Genomic DNA, 23,820 nt, shown 5'->3' with positions numbered 1-23,820 from the left:
GTCATTCAGGAGATTAAAAAACAAAACCCTTACACTTTATGTTAAGCTAGTATTGATATTAGGGCAGTTGTTGAAAAAGAAAATTTTCTCTGGAATCCCATCTACAATTTCTGGTTAAAAAGCCCAAAGACTCCCATATATTTAATACTTACATTCAAACTTGAGGACCCAACATCCAGTCAGAACAGCCATCATACATTTGACAGTTCTTGGCATTGGAACATCAGGGATAACAAGGTGAGTTACTAGGAGAAAGATTACATCAGTAGAACTAAAAGCACATAAAAATCAGAACCATGCCTGGCTGCAAAGTAATCAATCACCATTTAAAGAATAAACAGACTATAATAACAACTTATCAACCACTCTTTCCAGCACAAGTATGGGATTTTTGAGACTAAGATAGGAGTAAGTACAAGTACTATTCGAAGTTTTGTGGGTTTCAACATATACTTGCTGTGAAAAAGGGAAGTCACGTTTTTATAGTTCTAAGCTAACACTTAAATCTTCAGAGGAGGCTCCAGTTTATAGGACAGTATTTTTTTTTTAATCCTTTTAAAGTTATATTCAACTTTGACAGGAGTCTTACTGTAGGATCTCACTGCTTTAACACAAAGCTAACAGAACTCAACTCACAATTCTGGAGTAGTAATCCAGGTGTGAAAGATGGTAGGGGAAAATGACCATAGCATTTCTTTCCCAAGCAGGAAAAGCAGCACTCCAAAGAAAAACTAATAGGAGGGATTAAGAAAGTGTTCCCCTCCTCAAAAGGCGATGAAAAAACCCCCAAGCCCTATAATTTGGCTCCATCATCTTAATGAAGAACAAAATTTGAAGGCAAGTAGCATGTGAGAAGAAATTTGTCAACTTTTAGTCAATGACTTCCTCTTTCTAAAGGCACCATCTGCCTAAGACTCACTTCTGGAAGATAAAAAGCTTACAGGATGTCTCATATGAGCAGAGACCTTAAAGTTGGTAAAAGAAGTGTAAAGAGAAGAGGTCTGTGAGGAGGACTTAGGGATTTTAAATAACAGACTATATACTGTCAAACTGTGGCTCCCCTAGAAGTCTCCTACCTCAGTAACCAGGCAGGCTTTATATGCATTTACATGCAACAACACACCATCATTCTACTATGGCTGTAATTCAGGGATTTCAGAAACTGCACTTTTAAGGAACAATAAAAAAAAGCTGTTGCAGCTAGTATCTTAAAGGATAAAGTGCAGAACTGTAGGTACTTACATTTGGACAGAGACATTTCAACAAGACTACATACCTCTACTGTTAAATTCAGTACACCTTCGAGCCTTCAGAACTGCTGCTAGCTTGTTCAGCAATTTCTGTTGCTGCAAACTAAGGTTGCTCCCCAGTAATCCAAGAGGTCCATGTCTTGGCTGGCTGGGGCTCAGTGCCTGCATGAACAGAAAATCCTACAATAAGCTGAACGTTTGGGAACATAAAGAAAGCAGCTAACTTGTTTAACAGCTTTATTTAATAAGAATAAGCATTTTGAAAAACAATTCAGGGCAAGCTTAGTGGACAGGGTCCTTAAATAAATCTCTGTATAACAAACCAGCTCTAGAGGAAAAAAGCTTGACATTAGAGGTATTTCATTTAGCTTATGCAAGGTACCAAAACAGCTTGTGCATCAGTTTTTTCTTCCTTGCTTTTTTTTTTTTAAGACACTGGTGTGCACACATATAGCCAGTTGAACATTGTGTAAACAGCTTTGCTGACTGCAGTGCTGAAGGAGAAAAAAAATTTCCCAATAAAGTAGTAAAGGCTCCTACTTTTAGTGAAGTATTACCAACAAATACACTACCAATATGTTGAGTAACCTATATAATTAACACCTGCCTTTCCTTTTACTAAAAAGTCCTTAATAAATTGCCCTTTAAGTAATGAATGCTTTAAGTTTTTTTATGCCGATACTACTAATGCAAAGTAAGAGGAGCTGCTTGCTCAAGTTTTATGCTGACAAGGATGTAATACTTCAGCTCCTGGGTCTTTCTAAGTGCTCCGAGATTCCATAGTACAGACATACCTTTGAGACCCAGTTACCCTAAAGCCTCAGGCTTTGGATCAAGTCATCCATATGAGCTGGTAACCATCCATTGGCACACACTCGTCCCAAAGTAAATGCAAATACCGAGTGTTTTGTTTGCGACAAAAGAGCTGCATCTTCCATTTGCTACACGTGGGAGGAACAGTCATATCCTTGCCGATTTTGCTGCAACAATTTACTTTTCGCCAATGGGTATCTTATTACCTCAATGAGGAGGGATCATAACAGGCTGTACACCCTGAAGTAGACTAGGACTGCTTGTAGCAGCCAGGTCATTCATTAATCATTCATTAGGAAGCATAAAGCATTTCATAATGCAGTAACTTAAGTCTGAATAACTTGATTTTGGTCACAAGTCCTGAGAAGTCTTTAGCAAAAAGAGAGGAAAAACAAAAACCAAACCCCCAAAACAATCTCCCAAAAACTGTTTTCAACTGCTGAGCTGACATCTTCATTGTTGGACAAAGGACGATATTGGAACAGCCTTTTAAAGGCACACAAAAAGCACCTGGAGCAAAGACTGCTGCTGCTTTCTGCCAGTTTGGCAAGTAGATCAAATTTAAATATGCGGAAAAACAATGACAATAGCAAAGTTCAATCAACGATACTTCAAGAAAAACAAAGCATTCATTCTCCTATAATAAAGCCACATTACAAGAAACATCCTTTGTTTCCCCAGATTAAGCTATAACACAGAATATCATAGCTTGTAAGTGTCTCACATACATTCTAGAAATATTGTCCAACCTATTTTAAATCTCCCTGTAAAGGCAAGTGATGTACTGTACTTAGGTCCAAGCCTTCAATACTTAACAGGACTAACTTAGTAGTTTTTAAAAAGCAAAACAACACAAACAAAAAAAAAAAACCCCACACACTTACCTCAGAGGGCTGGTTAAGTGAAAATGATTCATTCTTCACTGGTAACATTAGCACAGATTTCATCTTTTCACTTTCTGCATAGTCCACAGGCCGCAGACCAAATATATTACTGGCAAAACAAGCACAGATGGGTTTAAGTAAATAAAATGTGACTTGATTCTTAACTAACTGGGCACATTAGCTGGGTAGGTTTCCCTCCCACTTTCTTATTAATATGTAATTTCAGCTAAAAAACACTAAGCTTCAAGTAAGAATTGCATCCAAGACAGATGGATACTGAATTACAAGCTGCTGCATTCAGCTGAGGAGTAAGGGGTGTTCAGAGCAGTATGTTCAGCTAAATAAACCACAGTCCTTGTTAAACTGTTTCAAGATGCATTTTGGTATCATTCACAAGACCCAGAAGTTTCAGCTTTAATCTTTCGTTGCTGTCATATAACCAAGAAATGTATTTTTGGCTTAGCCATTTGCCATAGAAGACATGTCAGAAGATTTTACATGCTGTGTTAAACATTGGAGCTTGATGTGGTTATGCTTTTATGGGAAAAGCTATCTGGTTCCTACTTGGGAACCGTGACTCCCTCACACTTCCAGAATTTGAGTATGCATCTCATTTTCTCCTCAGTGTGCTGTTCCACAGAACACATTACAGCCAATTCATTCAAATTTTAGTTGGTTTGCCAATTTTGTTGAACACTATTCATCCTATGTGGCACCTCATAGTTATTAGATATGCTTCAAGACCCCTTTCCCCCCCATTCTTTTAACATTAGTCAGATGGATATAATTTGCTATAAACACAACATCAAGCACAGCCATGGCTTCTATCTCTTCTTCACACAACTTTGCAGCTAGTGAGCGCTGGAAAGCTTGAAACTGCAGAACAGGTATAATTGCCGTTAACAAACACGATCCTCTGCCAGCACTCTTGGGAGATATTCTGCTTGCTTTGCCCTTCGCAAGAATAATGGCTATTCCAGCTGATCCTCTTCTCCCCACCTCATGTTGCTCTGGCTCTCAAAAGGCATAATAAGAGCTCGTTATGAAGGGGAAGCTTGTCACCAAGAACAAAGCTCTGACTCAGTATCTGAAATCCGGCAAGCTTAGTCATCAAACAATGAAACATTTAAAGAGGTCAAAAAACCACTGCATCTTTGAAGAGCTGTCTCTTAGTTAGCCACACGTTCCTGTGCAGAGTAGGAATCTAGGAAGCTTTATAGGGAATTCCACATAAGGCCATAACCCAATCCAGCCCAAAGAGAAGCTCAAATCATTAAGTCTTCACTCTGACTTAACTGGGGGGCTTTGGGCAGTGCAAAGCTGAAAGATGCATCTGACCTTAGCACCTCTCTATGCTCCTGACTGAGCAATGCTCACTAACATAGCCTCTGGGGAAAACAACAATCCACAAAAATCCCACACAGAAGATTCTGGGATGGTATTTTACAATTGCTAATTTTACAGTATTACCAACCCCAAGCTCTTCTGTGTTACTAATGAGCGGAGAGCTAGCACAATACAAATTCTGCAGACTAAAAGATAATTGGTTAAATCTCAGCCCAGTCCTGGGAGTTGCAGCCCATTAAATATTGTCATGCTGTTCCTGCTTTGTCATGCATCATCAGGGTAGCTCTTGCTCTTTCTTTAAATAAGGGCCATGTTCGACTCAAACTGCTGCAGGACAGTTCCTTTGAACAATGCATCTGGGTGGGGGAGGAATATATATGGATTAGCACATACACTAAAATCACCTTTAGACTAGATGGCTGACCTTTTACTGTGAACTAAGCAGGGGGAGGAAATCACTGCATGTCAGTAGCAGAGGTTTGGGAGTGTCTCCCCCCCAAGTCACAGTAAGACCCTTGACTTTTGGGAAAAAAACTCGTGAAATGTTTACCATAGATAAACATATAGGCCACCACAGTTAAATATAGAACATTTTTACCAATTAAACTGTACAAATAAAAGCTCCAGCTACCCCATCTGTATTCACTTAATTTTTTTTTTTCCTCCATTTTTAAGATCATTTCAGTCGCTTCTTACCAGTGTGTTGCAACATGCTATCCCATCATTATGCAGCACTGAAGCATTAATGGCTATTCATAGGATGTTAAGGTGGCACGGTTAAAGTAAAATGTGACAAACTTGGGAGCTCAGGTCTGAAAAAAGGAATACCAGCCCAAAGGATGGGTTTAAGAGTTTTGAATATTTGCAACAAAGCAGCTTGTTGAGCTTAAGGAAAGTGAGGAAAAAGTAGCTGAAACAGGAGAAAAGAAGGTTTACAAAATAAAAACTAAGACAAGGAACATAGCCAGACAACAGATTTCGAGTATGGTATTGCTTTAATTTACACATCCTTTTCAAAGAAAAAGGATGAAAACCAGATTTGTTCTTTTTAGTTAGGCACCCACCCACCATCCAAAAAGCCAATAATCATGATCAGAAAGAGACCTTGCCCAGTCTCTGTTGGGCTGGTACAGTTATCAGTGCAGTTACTTGAGGAACCGCTTTTAATATATTAGGAATGTATATTATTTTTAGCCCTATGATCAGGATCAAGGACCAGATCTATGCAGCCACAAGAACACCCGTAAGGCATAGGAATGGGAAAGAGAAGCTTTTGGCAAAAATGTGTGCTCAAACCTGTCTGTAGTTCAGCTTGGCTGAACAATAGAAATCATCCACCTTGTTCAGAGTAAAAAAATGAATTTTGATCCAGTTTGCAAAACAAAATTAAGTGGGACATGCACATTAGATCCACCCTAACACACAAACACAGCATTTTTAGAAATATCAATAAATATGATTGTGTGCTCTTACTATAGGTCTGGATTTGTTGTAAATGGGTCCGGTGCACGTGACTGCTTAACAGGACAAGTTCCACACTCAGAAGGAAGACAAACACAATTGTTTCTACAAGAGAGAAATAAGTGTCTCTGGTGCTTAAGCTACAATACCAGGTCTCTAAGGCATACTTTCTACCAGAATGCAAGTGGGCTTTTTGCAAGTTGTTTTAAACATTCAAGAGTCAGATGTATCCTTTGATGCAAGCAGTCTCCTATTAGTCAGTCATCAAGGTACTGAATAGTCAGTAGAGGGCTCTTACAGCTAGAACAAATTCCAATCAAAGAGTAGGATGTCTGTGCCGAGAACAAAGATGAGCCCAATGAAGAGCAACTCAATGTAATCTGCTGAGTATGACTTTACATGAGATGACAGATGATATCTTAAGGACTGACAGATCAAAGAACTTCTTATGAAAAGCTTTAGAAATGGGATTCAGTTTATGGTGCAACATCGCTGAAGTCTTAGGTACGATGACAACAGAGGTTACTGCTGCAGTCAAAAAGAAACTTAACAGCTACCTTCTAAATGTTTCAGTAAACTTTCAGGAAATAAGCCACCAGGGAAGATAAACAGGGAGACACACCCCTGATAATTCTTTAGAAGCCCCAAACTTTCACAGCTTTTGATACAAGCAACCAATGACTATATAATACTTTGTAATCAGGAGTTTAAGCTGCTCCATTTTGACACCAGAAGTTATTTGCTGTTCCACAGCTGAGCATAAACCAAGTTTTACCCCAGCCCCACAAAAAGAGTTCAGTATTAAATGATAGTCCTGCAACCAGGTCCCAGCGCAGTAATGTAACCACTAATTCCCACATGGAAATCTGACCAGTTTGGGGGTCTCCAGTCAGCACCCATATTCCGAGAGTGTGGTAAGCAGAAATCTTTTTTGAACCTGGCAGAAGGAAAAAAAAATTAATCTGTGTAGCCAGAAAGACTGTCTTGGATATTCAAACAGGGCCAGGGTTTTAATTAACCTGCTGTCAGCAGGAAGTTAAGCATACTGTCTTGCACTTAGACAACAAAGTCCTGCACTATCTTGACTTAGAAAAAGCAGACAAAATTATGTCAGTGTCATGGGTCTAATGCCTCCTGGAATTAACTGCAGGTTATAATAGTTTTTACCCCTATGCCATTCATAATTGAGGACCACAGTCTATCCCTAAGCATTCCCACAGGTTCGTTCAGAATCAGACTCAAAACTACTCAGAGACAGCTAACACCTAAAAAAATAGGGCAACACAACAATTTTTACTAATGCTAAACTTATTGTGCATGAAGAACTGGCAAGATAGCCCATTTGAGTGAAAGCATTTAAGAAGTACTGTGAAATTGCAAACGCACAGATCTAATTTTTCAAATCACTTGGCTTGCTGCGAAGCAAGGAAAAAAAAAGACAGAATTCAAGAGAGTGAGCACATGAAAAAGCTATAAAAATATAAATTAGCTATGTGTAGGAGATTAACTTAAAAAAATTAACTAGACCAGCGGGACAATTAATAGGTCCACTGGTCCATATAATATTTTTCATTTGTAGTTCATATCTTTCCCAGTCGGTGAAAACTTAGAATGGCAAATGAAGTGCCACAACTATTAAATCTTACAGATTTCAAAAAAATTTTTTTGCCAAGGAATACTGAAATCCCAGGATTGCTTTCTGGCAAAAGAGGTAGTTCTCATCGGTATTCGCTTGGTCCAAAAGATACGTAGCTGCTTCGTATTACATACGGTTACTTCTTAATGGACTATGTGTTAACATGCAAGGAGAAAAAACTAGCCTGAAAGACACTTGGAATGAGATGTACTTGATGGGTCTGTGAACCTGATGATCTAAATCTGGAAATGCAAAGTCTCAGCTGTCTGATGGCTAGGGTTATACTAATATCTGCGCGCCTCATGAATCGAGGTCCCTTAGAAAGCGGCTGTTATTTGCTCCCAGATACATCTTACATCCCTCTACAGACCAGTGCATCTTACCTGCCTTTGGGCCTCCAGTCAGTAAATACTGCACATCTTTAAAAAAGTATTTCATCTTGCACAATTGAGTATCATACTAAATTTCAAAACTACTGCTCTAAGCAGGCTATTCAACACAAGCTCTGTTTTTATTCCAGTAGATTAACTCTCCAACACACAAGGGACATTAAGACACAAAACTGAGTTAATTCTACGGTCAAAACAGCAGCAAGACATCAGTCACTTTTGTGAGGTTTCATGCTATATATTTCAGTGTCCCAAGTAACATTTGAATACATTTATCATGTTCACATTTTACTTAGCTTAGCTAAAGGAAAAGACTTTAAAAGACAAAAAAAAAGCAAACTAAAATTAGACAAATTTATCCGTTTGGCAAAATTGGTTTGGTATAGTCTTAGCTCACACACGGCATACCTCTAAAGTTAAGGCACTACTCAGGTATGTTTCTAAAGAAAATAAACCTTTGAGAAGAGATGCAAGTTTACTCATCACTGCTCAATTTCTACTGTAAAGATCCTAGAGTAATAAAGTGAAGGTGAGCAGATCCTGCATTAAGGCAAAGAGGCCAATTATAACTAGTCATACTGAAAAGAACTGTAATTGCACCATCTTAAGTGATCACCCTGTTCTCACCTCCTGTTTTTAAAACTATGGTCTGCAGGTCCTGGGGATCTAGGAAAAAAGTCACTGAAGAAAAGCAAGCTTCTTGTCAGATGTGACTTCATTATAAGGGTACCTGCATCCACTAGAAAAAACATATTCAAACCTTCTACATTAAAGAAGGTTCAAATCCACTTACCTAGACAAATCCAACCACTGTTTAATTAGGACTACAACTACCAGAGGCAGTGGCAGAAAAAAAACCCTGAAGGATTTGCAAAGTCATGATCCAGGGAAAGATCATGGCACAATTCATTGCGGGAAGCTAGCAGTGCACAGGAAGCAAGGGAGGCACAAGACATTCTCAAAAGTCTCAGACATACTGTTCTTGTTTCTGTTGTTTCTTGGTAGTATTTAGAAGAGGTCAGTAAAGTCTTACTATTCAAGCCTGAACACTTTTCTTAGGCACATCCCTTTCTCTGTGTCTCTAATGCTCTCTGTAAAACCTGGGGGGGGGGGGGGGGGGGGGGCAGAACCCAACCCCTTTCCATCATTAGTGCAATAGTAACATGCACAGTAGCATTTCAGCCAGAAATAGAGAGCCTACAGAAGATTTGGAAGCCTCAGTTTTTCCAGGGGGGACGTACAGGACTGGATTTTTGCCAAAGCACCTGTGGTTCCTTTTGCCAGACAAAGAAACAAAGATTAAAGGCGGCTAAATTGGCTCCCAAAAAGATTAAGTTAAAAGAAAAAAAAATATATATATATTTATTAACACCACACACTAAAGAGTCTAAGTATCCTGGAGATTGTCAAGAACAGTGCATACTTAGGAGGGGGTTAGAAGCCATTTTTAAGATTTAGAAGTACTGCAAGAGGGAGCTAGTTGCAGAGTTGTGACATATCCTATGTCACATTGTTTTAATATACAACTGAACACTACCTGTTTTCAGTGAAAAGCTAAGACAGAGTTTAAGGTTTACAAAAATCTCTTCTCCCATGATTGAAAAGCTTCTGTTTCAATAGAAAGTCATGTTTGCTCACGTACAATGAGGTGAAAGAGGTTCAGATTCATCTCAGTTTGCATGAACACGTGCGGCAGAGACTAAGGCTAATAACAGACCTGAAGAGTCCACTGTTGGCATTTGGAGTCTTGGCTGTGCACATCTACCAGTGCTTAAGTCCTCTCAAAACCTTGCATCAAAGCTGTTGGCTGTGCTACGCTTTCAAATACCAGACAGAGAAGTGATAAGTGTCACACAACCAGTTCCCGATATTCGAGTGGCTTGAAAATTAGTTTCTGAAGCTGTCAGCTTTTCAAGGTATAATGCGCTGGTCTTTGTTGTTCAAGAACAAAGTGAAGATGAACAACTGATCCTTGTTTTACTTTTTCACGCTAAAGTTTCGTGGGTTTGTTTTGTTTTTCTTAAACCCCAGTATATTCAAGATTAGGACTGGTTTTGAAAACCCTATGCTTTTCCACAGAGTACCTTAATTCTGTAAGCTTCAAGAGCAAATATTGAGAGCCAAAGTGATTAAGCTGAACTTGTTTATGCTTCTTTATGCAGCTGGCAAGGAAATTCATGTCATGCAAGACTTCATCCTATCATGTTACTGTATACACACACCTATTGACAACATGCATTGGACTCAAATTTTATAGACACAGGCCCTGGCACAACAGCAATACTACAATACCTAAAACCACATTCAGAGTCTGAAATACTAATAGCTTGCAGGGTTATTTATAAACCAACAGATTCTTTAGCACCTCCTATACACAAATGCCAAAATCTTCAGGAGGCATAACTGTATAGAAGATTCAACTGAAAATATTCTTAAGTTTGTTTTTTTGTTTTGTTTTTTTTTTTTTTAATTAAAAAGTGTACCAAGGATTAGTGCTTTGATCCAAAATGGAAAAAATGAAAAACACTCCCCAAATCTCAGCCTGTGTCTGTCATTTGTGAAGGTAGAACAGAGTGGACCAAAACACCTTCTGCTAGCAAGTATGTAGTAAAAGGAGAGACAAAAAACAGGTATAGCAGTTCAAAACTCATCTAGCTCAGCATCTTAGATCTAACAGTAGCTACAACAACATGCCAACAGGAAAGTGTAAGAATACGATAAGCATATTTTGTTGCTTTTCTAGTACAGTCTCCAATACTCCAGCTATCTATGACTCTGACATCCTCGGAAAAGCTTAGGACAAAGCAAAATGGAAAGCAAACACCTGCCTGGAAAAGGAGGATATAAGTATAGCAGAGCATATGTTTAACACCCACCCTCTCACTTCAAATAAATCACATTTATTACTGGTTTTGCTTCATATTAACTTAATATGCACCCTGGAAGTTGCAGCTGTAGCTAATGCCACAGTTAAAATAACATTCCACATCTACTTACACTGCATCACGGGAGGCACCATGCAAAAGCAGCAGCTCAACAATGCTCACATGCCCATTCTTGACAGCATCATGAAGAGGCGAGTCGTTCTGATACCCCGTAGTATTCACTAACGCCTTGTATTGTAGCAACAGCTCCACCACTTCTTTGTGCCCATGATTACATGCCTCGTGCTAGTTGGGTAAATCCATAAGAGAGGAAACTCAGGTGAAACAGAATTCAGAGGAAGGACTTCTGTCTCACCAGTTAACGCATTCATTTTGAAACACCTCTCAGTAGCTGGTAGGGGAAGACGATGCACGGATGCTGCATTACATTCCTGACATGAATTAACCTTGGAACCTAGCACTAATAAAAAGCACAGAGAAGAACAGAACAAAGGCCAATTGTGTGCAAATTAGACTAGAGGGAACAAAGCCTCCCAGATTACAGACTCTGTCAAGAATATTCTTCAGGAAAGGAAGAAGTCATGGTTGAAAAGAACCTTTTGTTTATTTTCTGTAATCCAAGTGAGCAATTTTTTCATACTTGATATATTTCCAAAATGGTAAAACACACTGAGGACATTAAGAACCCATAAAATATACACATTGTCTGCAATTGATCATTTTCTAGTTATCATAGTTATATTTTCTGCATTTGCAGAATCAAATAGATTCTGATAGATTTCTTGGCTTGCCCTACCCCAGCAAAGGAGAGTTGGATTTGGGCAGGTCAGTAGTTGCTCATAAAGTCTTTTAAACTTGTTTATCATCACTGCTTCACTTTGCATAATTCTTTGTCACCTAAACGAGTGTAAAGGGAACTAAAATATGGGAGGAAAGGAGGGATGAAATGAAATCTGATTAGAAGACAGATGACAGAAAAAAAAAAAGTCTTCAGCGCTCACCAGTGGTGTCCAGCCAGCATTATCTTTGACATTGGGATCTGCCCCATTTTTCAGCAGCTGTTCCGCAGCTGCTAAGTCACCCTACATGGGAAAAAACATAGTTATTAAAAAGTAATGAAGAACATACACAGAGACAACAAAAATTTAAGAGATGCAGAATTATAAATTTAGCTGCAATAAAAATGTAATGATACAAGTCTTCCATTTAGATATTGTCAGGATAACAAAAACTCAACTGGCTTTGAGACTGCGGTTTATCATTACTGTTCATTTAGAAGCACCAACACATTTTACACAAATACATATTTTTAGATAAAAACAGTGCACATAACAGACTTAACTCAGAATAAATGGACAAGTTTGTGCTGATTGCAATCTGTCCACTGGCGTCAACTGCAAGGATTAAAATCAGGAACATTTATTCAGAATTTCTTTGTCCTTCAGACTGGATTTTTTTCAAACTAATCTAAATAACTGGCTAGAAACATGCATAGGTGAAATAGATTAATAAGCCTGACAAGCTTCTATAGATTGTTTTCCCACAAGTCAAAAGGAAAAGAGTTTTATTTAACACTGCAATTACTACTCATGCTGAATCTCACTGACACTTTCTCTGACAGTTATTCTACCAAAATAGTTTTCATTTGTTTTTTGGAAGAACACTGTATTCAGTTTTTACTATAAGTAAGGAAATGTATGTGGAAAAGGGTGGAAACTGATGCAGAGATTACAGGAAGAGGAAAGAGGCTGAGTAGAAACAAGGCAAAGGAAGCAACTGGGCAGAATTTGTGAATCAGAGGTTTTGACACTCTTAAGAGGCAAGTATAAGAGAAAGTTGGTAATAAGATTAGAGCATATACAGATGCAGCTATAAATAGGCACGGAGAAGCCTCCTGCAGAAGCTGAGGCAAGGAAATCTCTGCAGTGCAGGTCATCTTAAAAGCAGGTGGGAAAAGTAACCCAAAGAGACTAAAACCAAACAGACCCTGATACCCTTCTCCTTTCACAGCACCGTCCGCAGCCCAGCTTGTTCGTACTTCAAACTCACTTTCATAGAATCATAGAATGCTTTGGATTGGAAGGGACCTTTACAGGTCATCTGGTCCAACCCCCCTGCAAAAGCAGGGACATCTTTAACTGGATCAGGTTGCTCAGAGCCCCATCCAACCTGACCAGGAATGTTTCCAGGGACGGGGCCTCCACTACCTTTCTGGGCAACCTGTGCCAGTGCCTCACCACCCTCATTGTAACAAATTTCTTTCTTAAATCCAGTCTAAATCTGCCCTCCCTTAGTTAAAACCATTGCTCCTTGTCCTGTCACAACAGGCCTTGCTAAAAAGTCTGTCCCCGACTTTCCTGTAGGCCCCCTTTAAGTACCGGAAGGCTGCAATAAGGTCTCCCCGCAGCCTTCTCTTCTCCAGGCTGAACAACCCCAACTGTCTCAGCCTGTCCTCGTAGGAGAGGTGCTCCAGCCCTCGCATCATTTTTGTGGCCCTCCTCTGGACCTGCTCCAACAGCTCCATGTCCTTCCTGTGCTGAGGGCTCCAGAGCTGGACGCAGTACTCCAGGTGAGGTCTCACCAGGGCAGAGCAGAGGGGCAGAATCACCTCCCTTGACCTGCTGGCCACGCTGCTTTTGATGCAGCCCAGGACACGGTTGGCCTTCTGGGCTTTGAGCGCACATTGTCGGCTCATGTCCAGCTTTTCGTCCATCAGTACCCCCAAGTCCTTTTCCACAGGGCTGCTCTCGATCACATCATCCCCCAGCCTGTATTGAAACCAAGGATTGCCCCAACCCAGGTGCAGGACCCTGCACTTGGCCTTGTTGAACCTCATGAGGTTCACACAGGCCCACTTCTCCAGGTCCCTCTGGATGACATCCTGTCCTTCTGGCATGTCAACTGCACCACTCAGCTTGGTGTCATCTGCAAACTTGCCAAGGGTGCACTTGACAAACTTTGTCAATGGCAGTGAGACACTTTGTGCCACGTCAGCCAGTTCCTGCTTCTGGCATTTGTTCCTACAGAGCAGCAATTGCGAAGGTCTGCCCTACTGGAAGAGGCACCATGAATTCTGTTCCAAAATTTTTGCTGCAATGCCAGGAACCCTCCACAGCTGCAGGTACATAGCTAATGGGGCCAGGCTGTCCCACACCTCTCAGCATCAGATACCACCTCTCAGCCCAAAGCAATGATTTACCTGCACTATTACCGATTAGGAGCAGTTACACGCCATTTCTCAGCTGACGGACTAACAGGGAAGGAAGAAATTGCCAAGGGTCATCTAATGACCAAAACTACCTCAATAATGCAAGCTTTTCAAAGGTTAAACTAGCACAGTAGGCCTCAAGTTTCTCCATGGCTTGCCACCAATGCTCCAATTCTTTTTATTTTAGGTTTTGAGGTTTTTTTGCATGGGTTTTTTTGGGTTTTGTTTTGTTTTTTAGGATCCGCCCCAACCAAGCGTTTCAACACGACCACTAAAACTTTACCTAGACCAGGGTATTGTGATCACCAATGAAGACACTGATATACAAACTGGTATCTAGCTCTTCAAACTGGTATCTCTTCGCCAAACTTGCAATATATAAAATATTAGGACCTGGAGGGGGCAAGAGAAGTTTAATCCATGATATACAGAAAGTTCCATGCCCTTAAGTAGTGGCAAGTCAAGGAATTCCTAACTGTTATGCCACTGCATACTTTAGGAAAAAGTGAGACAATATTAAATTAAGCTTTAAATACAACAAAAATAAACTTAATACCATTTTTTTTGCTATCAAGGAACACTTTGGAAAAACAAAATAGCTTTAATCTTTACTCTTTAGTTAGAGAAAATATTAAGACAGACTCTGCTCAGCAGAAATAAATCCAGCAAGCAACAATTGCAAACTCAAAATTCACCAAAAAACACGCCGAGACTCACTGGCTTTACAATAGTCAAGCAAATTAACACATCAGAGATAAATTTCATGTATTATATTCACAACCTAGATGTCCTAGCAAAATGTTACCTTTCAAAGCAATCAAAGAATATGCTGCTGTTAGAATACTTTATGGTTGCAAGGTAATAGACATGCATCAAATCTGAAGAGTTACTCAGAGGCAGCTAAGACAGTGCTCAGCATTAGATCTTTTTCTACAGAGAGAAGATACAATTATCTGTAACGAGCAAGATCTGAGCTTATCATTTAAAGTTAAGTTTGCAAACATGTACAGCAAGGGTTTGACATTTCAAGAGTACTTCTTTAGAGCAGTAAGCATAGCTAATAATTTGTGTGGGCATTAGGTAGTATCACAGCTTTTCAGAACAGTTATGTGAACGTTGATTTGTAAAACATTACTGCAGTCTTATCAAAGGAAATGTTGCTGGTGTGGACACCAGTACTGACAACATCCACAGAATGAAATCCAGGTCTAAGTCAAAATTAGAAAATTGGTGTTTTGCTGCTTACAGAAGAAAAATATTGTCATCACCTCAGCTGTAAATGGAACCTATTCCCTGCAACCGGCACCTAGCAATGAGCGTGACAGAAAGGGAGGGGAAGCTGTCATGCCAGCTGTACTGAGCAATGACTAGATGGGTGCTGTCAATCAGGATTACAAGAGATACGTTAACAAAACTGTTCATAGCTAGGAGAACATGCCTTTTGTCCCCTCAAAGGCTCTTCAGTCAGTTACTATACTGCGAATATTTAGTTAAAAAGAGGAAGACAAAAATTCAAGAAGCAGATCCTTAGTAGACATGTTCGGGTCCCTCCTGCAAAGAGGACCACCATCATCTCATAGTGATCCAAAAGTAGTAATCCAAAAGTAAGTGCAGTTAACACATTGACCCGTTCTATCAGAGTTGATGGCATTACTCACATATTTAAAAGTTAATAAATGTTTTGCTCAACTCTACAAGAAAGGCTGAGCACCTGGTAGGGGCAAGTCCTAGCCACAAATATCCATATACCATGTGCCTTTCCTCCACAAGAAAGCAGAAGAGACTACACCTGTACTCACCTATTGTTTTGAGATTGCTAATTCAAACACACTTCATAAAGTTGTGCTTTGACTAGTATTGAAATAGACTTTGTACATTTAGCCTCTTGAGTTTACTTGATCTAGCAATGCCAGCATAAAATCACCAGTCCCAAATACGGAGTCATAACCTTACCAGATGATACGAGGAGGGGCCCTCACAGCTTGTCTTAGCAGTCTGTAGCAACAGCAGAGTGGAAACGTAATTGGAGATGCTACTTGTTCAGAATTAGAGAACAGGACAAACACCAGGTAGAAAAATGCTAACATTAGCAATTCACAGGGAAGTGTTTGTTTTTAAATCTCATTCTCAACAAAGGATTACAACCTGCTTCTGAAAAGGCAGAAACTATTGCAGAATGTAAAATTATCCTTTTGGAAGAAACAAAGCAAAAGACATTTTAAGCTCATAACCAAAGCTTATGTATAGTGACAATGCAATGGGTTTGCTCTTCCTCTGCTACAGCTTAAGGGAGCTCTGAAAACCATAGAAGCAAGAAAGGCATTGGGGCCATCTGTTGGCAAACCCAGAAGACAGCATTAGCTTACACAGAGAAGGGTATTTACACAGCTTTACAAACACTTCCCTCCCAATGAGAATTTAGTTCCTGCAGACACAGATGGCATAAGCCCAGAAAACCATCCTCACTTGGCTTAGACAAGGTTTTTTCTTTTCCCTCCCCCCCCCCCCCAAGTCAATTGTGTCATGATGTTAATGCAGACAGATGGTTAAGAAGAACTGCAATTGTTCTTTTAGCCCTGTTTTCTAGGTGGTTTTTTTTTCCATTTTACCCTTTACTATTTCCATTAACCACAGATATTTTCCACCCATAAGTCACATTTAAATTATTACGTTAATGAAAACATATTCTACCAGCTCAAAAAAGACAGACCCAAAGAATTAGGGTAGTACATGAAGACGAAGCTAAAAACCTGTACCACGTCAACCAACCGCTTCTCCCTTTATTTGCAAAGGTAACCAAGTGACTTCAATCTTCAGGTCAAATAAATGAACAAAAACACCCTTTCAAATCCAAATACATTTGCTTGGTTAAGTTATGGTGGGGGGGAGGAAAACGGGGTTATTTACAACTCATGATAAGTGGTCAAAGAGGGCAAAACCAAATAACTTATAATAATTGTGTGCTTATAATAATTGTGAATGCTCCAACCAACTCTTTCCAGGAACCAGGGAGTTTCTCACCTCAAATTTCTCTAAATTAATTGCCTACACAGCAGACCACTTATTAACTAAAAAGCATACAAGTAGCTATGCTTAACCTTTAACAAAAAGAAAACATTCAAGAAGTTAAGTTTAACCCACCTCAGAAACAAGAGAAGTAACAACCAAGCATTATTGAAAAAGAAATGGCAATTTGTTTCTAGGCTTTCAAATCAGCACTTGGGAAGATGGATTGCTTTGACTCATGGTCAATTTTCACATTCTTAAGTTCTGCATTTGAAAGCATTACACTGCTTCATATTGGTCTTAAGCTACCTGCTGGATACTACCCATAATCAGGAGGCTGCTTACCATTCCAATACCACTTGGCTTTAACATTAGACAGTCAATGTCAAACTACAACTTCAAAGCTATCTCAGGTGCTACAGCTGCACCTGAGTCATCCTGCTAGTTTCTGCCAGCAGACCTCATTTCTCCAATGAAATGGGTATTATACACACAGCTAAGTCACCTGCTACACAAAATCATGAGGTCTGGACAAAATGACCTTGGACCAACGGATGCATTCATTCTCTGTGAAGCAGCTGGCAGGAGCAATGCTGTCCATCCACTGCCTTTTGCTCTGGGAGGGTGGGGGTGTCCAACTGCACAGCAGCACAACTCCCCGCTTGTACCTAAAGGCTCAAGAGGAAAGGCAGGAGGGGAGACGTTCCTCCCATGGACATGTGTGACCCGACACTCAACCATGATACATACCCGTCTGGTACCAAAAACGAGGAACTGCATAGCTGACTAGGTCAGAGACACCTGAAAAAGGATCTAAAAGGTACTCTGATGTTGGTCATCACACGCTTACAAAACCACAAAATCTTCCTTTGCTCTTTCTAATGTGTCATTAACTGGTAACAAAGCAATAAAAAGGAAGAACAGTCTCACAGGCTCGGAAGGAATTATCTAATAGCTATTACAGTGTTAAGTATAATGAATATGAAGACTCCTGCACAGCAGGCTAGCCATGGGTGAAGGCTTTATGAAGGCCCTCTGGTCAACTGTCAAAACTAAAGGGTCCCTGGAACAGGAGGTAACCAAAACTGGTCCCAATGCTTCTTCTCTCTTTCTTCAGACTAAGTAGATCCTCTGCATAGATGCAATTTCTTCTTTCCTCAGAACAGGGACAACTCTCTAATTGCTTTTAACTTGAAGCACAAAAATCAAAACCTTTTCCCAGCTACCTCCCATTCACTCCTTTGTAACAGTGCAGCTGTTGCCATGGTCCTCTGTTATCCTGTTGCATTGCAGTTCGCTATTCCTCTTCCAGGAATCCATAGTGGCAGCGATTCCACACTGTGAACTGCCCCATCATCTCCCTTGTCGATGCAGAAGAAACTTAGGTACAACCAAGACCTGAAATACTGTATCAAAAAACTATGATTTTTTTCTCTCCATAGTAGATTTAAGACTCTGCTAACTAGTTAAGTAGTACTGTGCTGCATTTTTAATTGCCACATAAGAGCTAGTCCTGTGAACAACTCGTTATTTTACTGTAAGAAAATTCCTATGTGGAAGGGCTGTTGATTGGGCAATTTTCCCACCAGTTTAGACTATTAGGAGCATAACAGGTCATGTTTTGTATTTTAACTAATTGGGAGTTTTACCTTTAATGACTATGCAGGAAGATGAACACGACTGCTGTTTGCTATGGGAAGAGCTGCATTTATTTTAATTTTAGTTTAACTCAGCATTAAGTTCATCCACACTAGAACCTTTCTTGACAACCATTTTGATTTCAGTAAGTTAATAACTAGTAGTAGTAAACGGGGCCAATCCCTCAGAATCATTTGAAACAGCACAGTACACTTAATTTTAATGCCTGATAATGTTGTTTATTATCTCTTTTAAATAAGAAAAAAGGGAGAACTCAATTAGCTTTAATTAAATTCAGGGTATTAGACCCTAAGAGCTAATGAAAATAATACAGATTTATTTTTATAATTAATGAAGTCCCAGAGAATTAGACTTTATTTCACTTTGGGAGGAGAGTGGCAGCTACAAGTCTGTTCCCCATTACACACATGGAAAAACATTACTGGCTGTGGAAGGAACAAGAAAAAATCACCTATAAAACAAAACTGGAAGAGAAATACTTCTTCCAGAAACAGAAAAAAATGACAGGGCTATTTTGAAAAAAAACCACAATGAGAATATACATACAGTACAAAGCCTAGTATTTTCAAGACCAGCTTATTTGAGAAAACACATTTATCAGTTCTCTAGCAGGGTTCCTACAGCTTCGAAGAGTGATCCAGAAACATACAGGTTATACGAAATATACTTGCATGCAAAAAAAAAAGTGTTTTCTTGCAATTGCCACACATCTCCAGCAGAGTCATGGCAATTAATCACTAGTATTTCTTGTTCACTGCTTCAAAGTTAAATGTTACCAAAACCCATTACCAATAGTTCTCTGGAAAGACCAAGCCCCCACATCATGCTGGCTTGAGCAACTTTGACATGGACTAGTAACTGTGCAAACATCTACGGGCTACCAGGGGATGCAGCATCTCCTTAGGAATGCCATAATATACCCATGATTAAGCTATATGACAAGAACAAAGAACACCAGAAGTGAAAGGAGATAATCTGTATAACGTCCTTCTACAGATGAGGATCTGAGGCTCAGAGACAATAAAACGACTTCAGAGTTGCATCGGACATTTAGCAGCTGGAAACAAAGATACATGCAAGTAAACTAAGACCATACTAAAAGACCGCTCTCCTTGCCTTATTTTAATTACCTTTAAAAGAGAGTGGTAACTCTGAGATCACCCTGAAGCCCTACCTAGTTAAACAAGCCTTTACTAATAAGCACCTCAACGCAAATGGAACTGACGAATTAAAACCACAGCAGAACTAATGAGGAACAGAAGCAACTTCCCATTTTAGCTCAATAATTATAAACATTAAAAGACGACACCAAAATGAATTCACATATGGGACTGAAAAAAAAGCATTCCTGTGCCTGCCCACCCCACTGCCTACACTACAGCTTTTCAGCCCACTGAAATAGCCCTATCCCTTTCTCAGGGGGGGCTGTACCAACACCAACAAGCAGTGCCAGCCATGCTACTAACCCTGGATAGCCAAAACATGTTTATTCTTTTTGTCTGTAGCATCAATTGTTGAATTTTTACTCATTTATCTTCAAAATTCTTTGCAATGAAAAAACCACATTATTAGCATATCACTGTTTACTCCAAATCCCACAATAAGTATCAGACATATTGCTGAAAACCATATCTGTGTGAAAATTTGTCAAGGTAGATCAATTTTTTTTAGAACCAGTCAGTCATAACGGTATTCCTGACAAATTCCCAGAAAATCATGGAAGGATAATTTGTAAACAGTGCTTTAATAAAGAGGAATATACAGGACTCACGATGAGAGGTAACAAGAGATCTACCCTCTAAAGCTCTTGAGTCCTGTGAGGACAATGTTTCATTTTCTTCTCCCTAATTCCATATTAATGGCATCAAGTAAGATATTTGAACTCAACTCAGCTCAGCTGCCTCTTCCATTTAAAAAGGGCTCGTGCAGCAAGAGTGGCTTATTAGAATGCCTTTGAAAGAGGACACAGTTATTTATCAAAAACAGCCTTTGTCCCCACAAATAGAAGTGCTGTATAAATGTCAGGATGCTTATAGGTGAATCAATTCTACCAGTATAGGCAGTTTATTAACCACACAGTATTTCTATATTATGATTTAGCACAAAATACATTTAAATTGCCAGACTACAAACTCTTTGAAATGACCTCTCAGAAGAGAGCTGCCATATTAGTGCATCTGATGAGTTTGACCATAAGCATTCAACTCACCCTACCTGCATGCAGCTTTTGCATAGTAATAGGGAAGGATAGCCCTTGCAAAGAGCAAAGCCATGAAGTTCTACCACAGCAGGAACTGGCTAAGATAATAGCAGCAAAATGAGTGACAGCTGTCATTCCAAGAATAACATTGATCCTACATAAAAGTGAAGTCTACTGAGAACATCCCAACTCTCTCCTAATTCTCCCTTCTCTGCTATCTGTGAGGACAGGATGCTCAGAGCATAGGGCTCAGCATGGGAATCACAGGGTGCAGCATTTCATTCCTTTTGAGCCAACACTTGCATCAGATGGAGGATCTCAAACATTATGAAACCGTTCAATTAAGGTTGCATAGAGTTACCCTTATGTAGGTAATTCAGATCTTGTCCTGGTTGAGTTACCAGGTCAACTTAAACTGACCAAGGTCACTCAGTGAGATCTGAAATACTTAGCTAAACTCCTTATGACAAATCACAGAGACAGCTTTCTGGCACATAAGGCCAAAACATTTGAATGCTTATCACTTCCTAGAACTCATATGTATAACTGACACTGTAGTACACTGAGTTTCTCAAGTATAACCATCTTTGATCATTCCAATAGTCATTTCTTTATTAAATCAGAGAATCAGGTTGGAAACTCCCCAATAAACCTAGAAGAAAACACCACAAGATGAGATTTCCCCCCCAGAAATAGGATGTACTGAAGTAACTGCTTTCCAGGATATTTTTAATACAACATTGTCTTTTTAAACCCCTGTTTAAAGTTGAACTAGAAGATGATGGTCCTACCTTGATTGAAGCAACATGGAGCAAAGTCTCTCCTTTGTAATTTCTTCTGGCAATTGTGTTACCACCAGGGGACTTCAACACAGAAGGACTATGTGGCATTCCTACTTGATTACAAGTCTTAGAAGTAGATGGGGTAGAGAGAGATTTTGAACGTGAAGGACTATTTATTGCTTGAAAGACTGCAGAGCTTCTGGTCTTCATTACAGTGTCAGTGAGTTTTGATACAGAGGAAGAAATCTGAACTGGTGTCTTGTGTTCAGTCGCTGGGGAGATGGGGCGACCCTGAGGTAACCCCTCTAAGCAATCTGCCTGACTGGATGGCTTCCCAATAACGCTCCTCTCAGTTCTTCTTGGTCTTTTAGACTGAGAAGTAACTGGAAGTCTGGATTGCTCCCTTCCACGTTTTAAAGGCGTAGTCCCACTTTCTATTGACAATGATGTCTCTCTAGCACAATTTTTTTCCTTGCTGACTTGTGCAGGGCACGCAACCTCAGTATGAGTGTCCTCAGTTTCTTCTGAGGACTTTACCTGTGGTGATATTTCCACATTTTCTGTATTTTTGCTGGAGTCAGCTTCCTTTACAGACTCCTGCTGAAGTGTCTCTTCAGGGCTATTTGGTTCCGGAGTGCACAAGACTACCAGTTGACTGCTGATGGTCACACATTTTTCCTTGGGAGTCTTCTCCTCAACTCCTCCTTTCTGCTCAGGCTTCTCTAAGCTCCATGCTTTGTTAATGTCTGCTAGACGTTTCTTCTTCATCTTCTTACTCTGTCTCTGTGTTGGCTTTTTTGTCAGCTTGGAGGGCTTTTCATGAGGAGGGGAAGGAAAGAAATTATAAATCGAAGATGCGTCTTGACAAAGGTCATAGCTTTTAGTCTCAGGCTGACTCTTCTTCAGGACACATCGAATCTTCCTACTTCTTGGGCTGAACCACATTTTTATCTGTTCCTTCTTATTCTTTAAGTCTGAGTCAGTTGGTGTGGACATATCTTCTGTTGAATCTAAGTGCATCAGGGAAGAGGAAAAATAATTTATAGAGTACTCTTCAGTAGAAGATCACAAAGAAAAAAGATCAGAATAACAACTGATGAAGTGTTACTAAATACAACCTATGAGTGCCTTCATTTCTTCTGAAGACACACATGTAAGGTCACACACTTGTGACCAACCAGCAAGGTCACACGCCACTCTGGAGTTCAGGGACCCCAGTGCAGCTAAAGCTATCCACCAAGCAAGTGAGCACCCTGGTAGAGAAATTTCTTCAACAGTCTGGGTTCACAACGCAGCACGTGCATAGATTTCTGCCCAGATTGTAGAGAGGAGAAAAGTTAGTTCTCTCACTGGGTTTTCCTTGGAAACAGGTTTAACAAAGTGGCCTGTGCATACACAAAAGAGCACAGAAACCATTTTCTAAAAAGATATTACAGTTCATCTGAAGATGAACAGGAAGAATAACTGCAAGCAAGCAAAAATAACATCCGTATAAGAATGTTGAACATTCCTGAGAAATTTTGACTCATTCCACAGATATAGCAGATGAATCAGAGGAATATATAGAAAACCTGTAAATAATTGTGTCCTGTCATGTACTACCTTTACTCCTTGGTAGTAAATAATTCCAAGGAAGATACACATTTTGATGATCTCAAACATTTCTTTAAATATATGCAGTGAAGCAATTTTATAAGTTACATCGTACAGCATATTACAAATCAATAACTAAGATGACAGAGGAATATCCTGTACTCCCAGTGCATGAAATAACAGTTGAGAACAAGGACTATAAATGGTGTCCTCAATGGCTTAAGAGTAAGTTAAGGAGCAGAAAGTGACCTCTAAGTTAGACACTAATTTAATTTGACAACAACTCTTTCAGTGCAAAAGAACTATAACAGATTTTTTACAGATTCCTTCTTGGAAACCTGAGTTATTTTAGGTTATTTGGACAAGTCCTCCAAATTAAACTTTTCTGTTGCCTCCAACCTCAGGGACTAAACTACCCTTCACAAAAGTCCAGTGATTTATAGCAATCAATCACAAAACCAATATTAATTTTGCCTAGTGAGCCAAGTAGGGTATTATTAGTATTATTATTTTTGAACAGAACTAAGACCAAGATTACTGGGGTTTTTAAACATTCTTGAAATAAACTTTACCAAGTCCAGATTATTAAAAGTGAAAGGCAGACACTCACTGCAACAATGTGTTACTTTCACTTCACCGCATTAACTTTCTCCGGATAATTTGTCTTTTCTCCACGCCTTCTCTTCAATTTTTGGTGTTAGTAACTA

The 23,820-nt window shown here is 39.6% G+C and overlaps 1 protein-coding gene across 5 annotated transcripts in view; it reads right to left on the bottom strand.

The window, feature by feature from the left end:
* Positions 1 to 23,820, bottom strand: part of BARD1 (BRCA1 associated RING domain 1) — a 44,347-nt gene that overhangs the window by 10,944 nt on the left and 9,583 nt on the right. For 4 of the 5 annotated variants that reach the window (XM_075511814.1, XM_075511816.1, XM_075511818.1 and 1 more), the window contains 6 exons: positions 21,530 to 22,530; positions 11,667 to 11,747; positions 10,778 to 10,950; positions 2,948 to 3,056; positions 1,277 to 1,412; positions 153 to 245 (listed from right to left, as the gene is read on the bottom strand). In XM_075511814.1, coding sequence (XP_075367929.1) covers positions 153 to 245; positions 1,277 to 1,412; positions 2,948 to 3,056; positions 10,778 to 10,950; positions 11,667 to 11,747; positions 21,530 to 22,530 — 1,593 coding nt within the window. The remainder of the gene's footprint in view (positions 1 to 152; positions 246 to 1,276; positions 1,413 to 2,947; positions 3,057 to 10,777; positions 10,951 to 11,666; positions 11,748 to 21,529; positions 22,531 to 23,820) is intronic. The other variant, XM_075511815.1, reaches the window with a different exon arrangement.

The sequence above is a fragment of the Mycteria americana genome, chromosome 9 (genome assembly GCF_035582795.1).
Source record: "Mycteria americana isolate JAX WOST 10 ecotype Jacksonville Zoo and Gardens chromosome 9, USCA_MyAme_1.0, whole genome shotgun sequence".
Taxonomy (NCBI): Eukaryota; Metazoa; Chordata; class Aves; order Ciconiiformes; family Ciconiidae; genus Mycteria; species Mycteria americana.
This window is presented reverse-complemented; position numbering and strand designations above follow the sequence as displayed.